This window comes from Sinocyclocheilus rhinocerous, unplaced genomic scaffold, assembly GCF_001515625.1.
Source record: "Sinocyclocheilus rhinocerous isolate Xijiao unplaced genomic scaffold, SAMN03320098_v1.1 scaffold1028, whole genome shotgun sequence".
In the NCBI taxonomy this organism is placed as follows: domain Eukaryota; kingdom Metazoa; phylum Chordata; class Actinopteri; order Cypriniformes; family Cyprinidae; genus Sinocyclocheilus; species Sinocyclocheilus rhinocerous.
In genome coordinates, this window is record NW_015662166.1 from 159,193 (window position 1) to 167,855 (window position 8,663).

At 37.5% G+C, this 8,663-nt stretch overlaps 1 protein-coding gene across 4 annotated transcripts in view; it reads left to right on the forward strand.

The window, feature by feature from the left end:
* The first annotated feature begins 1,835 nt into the window (after nt 1-1,835).
* LOC107727723 (cyclin-dependent kinase 12-like) overlaps nt 1,836-8,663 on the forward strand; it is a 34,626-nt gene continuing 27,798 nt past the window's right edge. For 2 of the 4 annotated variants that reach the window (XM_016537677.1, XM_016537678.1), the window contains exons 1-2: nt 1,836-1,963; nt 2,648-4,551. In XM_016537677.1, coding sequence (XP_016393163.1) covers nt 3,497-4,551 — 1,055 coding nt within the window. In that variant the 5' untranslated portion in view covers nt 1,836-1,963; nt 2,648-3,496. The remainder of the gene's footprint in view (nt 1,964-2,647; nt 4,552-8,663) is intronic. The other 2 variants (XM_016537675.1, XM_016537676.1) reach the window with 2 other exon arrangements.

Sequence of the window (8,663 nt, forward strand, 5' to 3'; positions counted from 1 at the left end):
CCATCTGAAAACTACACCTTATAGTCAATATTGTTCATAAATACTGTCCATACGCATTTGTCAGACTGAATTAATTTTTAGTACTTTAAAGCTATGTGTGGTAGTAACCGCAATAAAAGTCTAAAGTTATTGTCTGTGGACAACGTTCAACGTCTTAAAGGTCGAATTTAAGTCATTTTTGATCAAATATTACCAATTGTGTAGATGTCATATTACCAAGCTTGAAATAGTATCCATTTATTAAAAAATATGTGAGCATCATTTCAGATGAATTTAATGCATTATTTATAGTTTGACACTAAAAGTTTGTTTGTTTGGCGTGCTGAGGATATTAAGACATTTCTATGGGTCAATGTGTGCAGAGTACTTGTGAAAAGTGCAATATTTTGTGTACATACTGCAAATAATTTGTTTTCTTGTTATTGTTATGCTCGTTTCCGGGTTTGATGCGTTAGCCCCGCCTCCGGCGGTCGTAGCCAATAAAAACCCAAAGATGGTCTTCGTCATTTGACGTAATCGTGGTGGTAACACGAGGCAGCGTTTTCCCAAACAAACGACACGGAATGGTTCAGCAACACGGTTACACATATCAAATTAAAGTCATGTCAGAGAAAATAAGTTAAGAAAATCCTAAATATTTTTATTACTATTATATTCACAATAATACATTTCAGCTCTTTACAATGTATTTATGTGCAGAACTGTAAACAAATATTGGTCAAATGGAATGCTTTAGTAAACTGAAGTCTTGCACATCTTCTAGATTTTATTTCAGACACAAATGTAGAGAACTACCTCCTGACTATACAACTTCATCTGTTCCACCTTTATTTGACCCTCTAACTCTAACACTTTCTATTCTATTTTAATTCTACTTTATCTATATTTATCTTTTTTTATTTTTTTTATTCTTTATTTAAAAAAAACAACAAAAAACAAACACTAGCTTTCTATTTTTTCTATTCTATCTACTTGTTTTTCTTTGTTTGTGTGTGTGTGTGTGTGTGTGTGTGATATATATATATACACACACCTTGCTACGTGTACTGCGTTAGACTAACCGAGACTTGTCATTTGCACTTATATATATCATTGCTCCTTTGTTAGATTTGACTGCTTTTATTGTCCTCATTTGTAAGTCACTTTGGATAAAAGCGTCTGCTAAATGACTAAATAAATAAATCTATCTATCTATCTATCTATCTATATGTGTGTGTGTGTGTAGAGAGAGAGAGATTATTACAAAAAAAATCCTCTTATCAATACAGAATATTAAAACTTGAAGTCTGAAATCTTCATTTGTGTAGAAAAAACTATAATCAAAATATACTAAATATACAAATGATTAACATATGTGATGTAATGCTATATGTGTGTGTGTGTGTAGAGAGAGAGAGATTATTACAAAAAAAAATCCTCTTATCAATACAGAATATTAAAACTTGAAGTCTGAAATCTTCATTTGTGTAGAAAAAACTATAATCAAAATATACTAAATATACAAATGATTAACATATGTGATGTAATGGGAAACTATTCAGTTCATGATGGCCTTTATGGCGTTTTAATTTAGAAAAAAAAACATGCAACATATAAACTGAACAGAATGCGGGGTAAAAAAAAAAAACCATGATACACATTCAAATCACAACAAAATAATTACTTTCTCTGTTTCAGTACTTTGTTTCTGTAATGTTGTAACAAAGGATTTCGCTTTATAAATGCAACAGCCTTTAAAATACTTTTTAGGCTAATGTAAATACTAAAGCTCACTATAAGACATTTCTCAACATCAGCTGTAAAAACCTAGCTGCGCTAGAGACTGGGAACACATTCTGACGTCATCTACGCGCGACGTAAACATGTGAAAATACCGAGCTCTTTGGAAAATACAAGGATATCTACATCAAATTAATCAACTACAAATCCGGCATACATTCACCGCTGACGAATGCTTACGAAGGTGAAATTATACTGTATTAAATTTTGTTATTGCACAAGACTAAGACAACTATAATTTTTGCATAATTAATTTATTAATGTACAACTTTAGTTTTTCGGTCCATTGTTGTTATACTATTCATGGAAATTCATTATGTTGTTGTAATTTAAAGGACGCATTCTCTGTATTCATACGCGACGAGTGTAAAATTGGCATAAACACTTAAATGCTTCTTGCTTATAGGTTGATATCACAGGTTTGCTCAGAAATTACATACATGTACATATACATATGTAGCTGTTTTTTGGTATGTAACTAACGTTTAACACGCTAAAGAAGAGTCTGTAACTTTACATCTGCTACAATAAAATAATAAAGTCGGTAATTAATTTGTGTTTTGTCATATATTATTACAATTATTAAATGATCATTACATACAAAATCGAATAAAATTGTATAATGCACATTTAAACCATAGGAATTAAAATGCGAAATTAAAGAAATTAAAAAGTGAAGCGCGACTGAAGGCGGGATACAGTTGCTTGCTTTTGATTGGCTGTCGCCTAGTTACCATGCAGATTGACAGCGATCATGTTCTAAAGAAGCAACGAGCAAGAAGCGATTTAATAACTTTATTTGTTTACAGTTTTGTTTACTACTTTCATACAAAATATTAAAGTATTTCTGTGAAAATCCGTTATCCAGGAGGAAACCGAGCGAAGCGGCGCAGGCTGTGGTATTTCCCTTTCCGTGGGACGGGCTATAACCGTGCGTGCGCAGAAGAGGCTGCGCATAATTTTGGCTGTAATGGATGAAGTGAATTCTCTCTGAATTCAGGGCCGTGGAGGGTTTTATATCCACGAACATCGCCCAATTTCTAGGTCTGGTTGCTTCCCAGAGCCGCTCAAGTGAACTGGAATCAATTTTAACACATAAATATGTGATCATTTCCGATGAATATGAAACTACAGAGCGTTTACACTGAACATTAAAGCGAATATGTGAACAAGAAGCAAGCGGGTCAAGTTTTATTTTCAGTTATGTGGGACAATATCCCTACACAGCGAGCTTTACTGCTTCAAAGCTCAGAAACCGTGTGCAAGGAGAGCTAAACGTCTGTTTAGGCTTTGATATCGAACAAGGATAAACAATCTAAAACAAGGACAGCCTGTATTTTTCTTCTTTCTTTTTGTCTTTTCGAGGAACGCTAGCTTAGCTAAAGCTAGCCGAGAAGCGCGAGCGCAATGCGCTGCTTGAGGCACCCTGGAAACGACCAGTGATGCCATCGTGAAGGACAAGATCGTTAAAAAAAATCTTTATTTTTGTTTTTGGCTTTATACTCTTGGATCTATTTCGACGCGATTCGGAGAAGACACGGGACCGGGGATGACTTGTGGATAACCTCTGCGCGTCAAATAGCGTGCGCATCTTTGTTTTGCTTCACTCCGACTCTTCCGGCTGGCAAGATTTCACACTTTTACCCAACACTGAGCGATTTGTACTGTTCATGTGCTGTCTTGACCACTTAGGTCCGCGTCTCCGGAGGACAGAGGTATGCCTGGATCAGACCGCCTGCATGGGACCAAGAGGAAGGCTGAATCGCTCTACCATCAGCAGCAGCAGGCGGCCGGCGGGGAAGGCCAGCCTTTGCACGCGGGCTCCGGTAGGCATCCCACCAAGACGGCGAGCTCGTCCACTTCTTGCAAGTACAAACGAAACAAGTCCAAACACGAGGCCGAAACCGGCTCCGCGTGCGCTACAGCCGCGCCTCCAGCAGTGGGCGCCATCAAGCCTCTGGTGGAGTACGACGACATAAGCTCCGACTCGGACACGTTCCTGGACTCCCCCGCCACCGGGAAACCGGCGGAGGGCAGGGACGCAGAACGCTTAGAGCGGTCGGACTACGGTGAAGCGGGGGTTGCGAAAGAGAACAGGACTCATAAACACAAGCGCTCCCGGAAGAAATCCAAAGACCCGCATCGGGTCAGGGAGTCTGCGGAGAGGGCAGAGGGTGGCGGCTGCAGCAAGAAGAGCAGTAAAGACCGGGACAGAGCGAGCAAAGAGAGCCGCAAGAAGGCTAAGGAGAAGTCTAGCTCAGCTGCGTGCCTTGCATCCACATCCAGACGCTCAGGTGAGTCAGGTAGCAAAAGGCCCGGCGACTCTCTCTCATCAGGTGCGGTGCAGTCCGCTGTCAGTCTGAGCAGCAGCGCCTCCTCCGCCTCCTCCTCCATCAGTAAGGAAAGTGGCCGCTCGTCAAAATCGCGCAAAGACAAGCGGAGGAGCGAGGAGCATGAGGAGGAGCGGAGCCATCGGAAGGCCGCCAAGAGCCACAAGTCGAGCCCTAAAGGGAAGGGTCAGTCCAGGAGAAGCGCAGCGGACAGTCCTTCCGCTGCGGAACTCGAGAACAGCTGCTCCTCCAAGCGCAGGGCTGCGAGCCCCAGTCCGTACAGGGAGCCTCCCAGGCGGAGCAGACAGAGGTCCGAGAGCCCTTATCGGAGGAGGAGGTCCGAGAGCCCCGAGAAGGATGGAAGTCCGTATGTGAGCAGAAAACACTCACCTGGCAGTCCTTACGGCAACCGACGCTCATCCAGCACCAGTCCAGTGTCCAGGTGAGAAAGCACGCAAACACACACAGATCAGACAGTCCATGTGCATCATTTAGTCACTCCAGAGGTTTTTGGACACATAGGAAGGTTATATTGCATTGGAAAAGTCAAACCCAGTGACCGTGTTGGGCAGGTTACTTTGGAAATGTAATAGGTTACGGATTACAAGTTGCTCTATCTAAAATGTAATAAGTAGTGTAACTACTTCAATTACTTTATTGATGTAATTGATTACTAATGTTTTCAACTATTAATCATTTTCAAACATGTGAACCAGGCAGGGTTAACCTTACAGTATTACTCAACACTGATGTCTGTCACTTTTGAAATCCTTCAGCTCTTGAATTAAGATTGTAATAATTTAATTTTAAAGCACAGCCGCCACAAAAATAGACGTTGGCACCTCTTTTTACTTTGAGATCATTCTGAGGTTGAATACAGATTTAAAGCCATAACAAGAAACTGTTTAATAGCTATGATACTGTTTTTGAAATCAAATCTTTGCATATCTGTGACAGGAAACACTGGTATCTAAACAATGCTCTGGAAAGACAGTTAACCTGAAAAATAAAGCACATACATAAACCCAAATAGGAAATAAATCGGTTATCTAATAATAAGCATGTGTCCTATTCTGTGTCTTAGACTCCTGAAACATTGGTGTCTCATATTTTAGAGCAGTCAATGCAATTTATGAAAGAAATCAATTAAATCTTTTTATATGGGTGTGTGAAAAATATTCAGATGTTAACCCCCTTTGTAATCGTTAACATTTTCATAAGTAACTGTAATTTAATTACATATTTTTTCTTAGTAACTAACTGATTACAGTTACATTTATTTTGTAAATAAATTACGTAATTTAGTTACATGTAACTAGTTACTCCCTGACACTGCCCACTGATGCTTATTTAATAAGAGAGGGTGAATTTGCAGGCTAGATTTCATGCATCTGCTAAATGTATTTTTTTTAAATAAGGTCTAGCATTTGTTTGCCAAAACTGCAAAAGCAATGAAATGAATCCGCTTTAAATGGGACCTCGGTGTCCAGATTATAAAAGTGTTTAGTAACTTTATGCACATAATATTGTTTCAAGTAATAGGCTGATAGGTAAGTTAGTTAAGTCATTATAGACTGTTTACATTGTGCTAAATGATTTTCATTTCATAATTCTTCATTTTTTTTTGTTTCCTTTAAAGTTGTATTTTATTTTTGGATTTTTTATTTTAGATTTTTTATTTATTTTTAACTGACCAGTGTTTTAATATATCAGTGTTGTATTTGGGTTAGTTTTAACTTAATATGATTATCTATGTTAGGTGGAAATCATACTGTCCATCAGTGTTTATTATACAAATTATCATTTTAAGCATTGCACTAATTTCTATGCTTTATTGAAACGACTTTATTTTGTGTCACAATATAACAATTAAATATTAATCATAGAAGATTAATGTATTTTACCTGTGTAAAAAAGTTATAGTAGGGATGGGTCATGATTTTCGAGTATTCAATTAGTTGATTTAATTATAGAATATCGAATAGGTTGTGCGATTATTGTCTTAAAAAATCTCCCCATGTTTTCCATGCTGATGCGGTGGTGACGCGTTCATGTAAGCAGAGGGTGGCGCTGCCAACAACGCACCTAAAAGCTGTCAAAGACAACAGAAGAACACATTGTCTCACGCGCACACTTGTGTGGCATATAAAAAAGACTTGCGTAGCATATAATTATAATATGGTTACAGTAACGTGGGACGATGTCAAATAAGAGTTCTGTGTGGACCACAAACACCCCAGACTGGGTTAGAGGTGTGGCTGAATCCGTATTCAGAAAGGCGCGGAAAACAAATAAAGCGTTCTACGGAGCCACTAAAGGGACATGGTTAGCCGCTTGCTAACGGTAGCCTGTTACATTACCGTACATAACATTTCACTTACCACAAAAACAGAGTAAGGAGAGATGACTGACAGGATGATGGCGAATGATTTGCAGATCCTGAGCATAGGGATGCAGCGATTAACCGGTTTCACAATTAACCTGTGCTTTAAAATGTCACGGTTAATCGTAAAGGCTCCGCTACACCGAGTGTTTCTGTTGCATGGGCGGAACTGTTGCAACTTGCGCAAAACGAAAACAAAGTTACACTAGCGGTGCACAAGCTTAAAATGCTGTGCTTATCAGAGACACGGAGGCTACTACACAATATGGATGACAGTTGATTACAATGATAGTTCAGCTTATTCCCCTCATTATTAATCGTTTCCCCTGTGGGATAAATAAAGTTAATAGTCCTATATTAATAATACTTATTAACATTGTTATATATTATCCCTTTTATAGTATTATTGCCCACTTCAGATCAGACAGATGAAATAGTGTGGTAAGATCACATTTATTTGAGTTAATTAATTATAACATTTAGCTACTTGAATTAATTATTCGATCGAGAGAAAGAGAGAAGTGTGTGTGTGAACCTGCGTCAGCGCGTCTCTCTACAAACATGTGAGTTTAGCTATTTAAACAGTGATTTTACCCTCTCCTTGCTGATGAATATGTAGCAATTCAGTATCTAAGCTATTTTATTAATAAAAGTCACTGGGCAGGGTTCACAACAAGTTTGTGTCCTCCTGAATGTTTGTATGTGTGCGCAGAGCGATCTCCGATCTCACAAACCAAAATAATAGACATGATTTTCTCAGGCCACATGTAAAATCATATGAATTATTATAAAAATTATTGAAATGAATACATATGGATGACAGTTGATTACAATGATAGTTCAGCTTATTCCCCTCATTATTAATCGTTTCCCCTGTGGGATAAATAAAGTTAATAGTCCTATATTAATAATACTTATTAACATTGTTATATATTATCCCTTTTATATGCATAAGTCAAAAACCAACAATATTTTTTTTTTCACCATGTTTCCAGTTTTCAAAAGAACTTCTGTGTTTTAGCATGTCTAATTATTTGAATGCATAAAACAACTTAATTTTTATTTATTTTTTTTTCCTTAAAGTAGGCTTATGAATTTTTTTTCCCCTCAGAAATTCTGTGTTGTGTATTTACATTTTTCTGGTTATCAAATGAAGGCATAAAACATTAATTTAATTGATAATTTATCTTTTAATTATTGAAAATTAAGCAAACTAGATTTTTTAATTTTACTATTAAAATTAAAACATGGAATAAATGTTTTGTGTGATTATTCCTTAAAAAATAATGTTTGTTTTATTTTATTATTTATTATTATACTTTTATTTTGACGGGTTGCCGTGAATACCTTTACAGTTCTGTGTATGAGATATGACGCTAGTTTTACTCAAATCAAACGCTAAAATGCTCATTAAGTGACTCTCAGAGCAGTTCTGGAGATGTTGTTCATGTGTTTACGTCCTCATTTAGTGAGACGGCAGACGCTGAAATCACCGCGAGTGTCACACGCGCTTCAGTGTGTGTGTAGTAAATGAAAGACCTTTTTCACATTTCCGGGTTTCTCAGCAGCGGAAGTCGTCATAGTTGGGTTAACTTAAATAGCAGTGAATGGGAGAGTACTACAAATATTTTTTTTGTTTTCCCATTTGCTCAAATAGCAAAAGAAAAACTCCACGATAGTGTTTTCATGACTTTCAATAAAAGGAAAAAAATTGAGATAGACTGATAACGGCTGTCAGAAGACAGAACAATGTCAAATATACCGTCCCTCCCATTGACGCTGCATTAGAAACAACCGCACATTAGCATTAACTGTTTTTTTTGTAATTTGATGCAAAGGTGATATAATACAAAGAATAGTGTTATAAATGTACATAAAAAAAAAATAATACAAATATGAAAAACTTTTGAGGATTTACGATGCTGATAACCGTTAAACGTGGCATCACAGACAGTCTTGTGAAAAGGGTCCATGGCTCCCTGATGCCCGCAGTTTATATACAGTGTAATTACCCAACGATATAATTGCGACAGAAGATATTGAAGTATATTTTTCCTCCCATCTCGTATCTGTTCCCTTTAGGGGTTCCATTTTTTGAAATGGAAATGTCCTAGTAGGGCTGTCGCGATAACCGCAATATCGCAATACCGCGCTATTGACGAGCAAACCGC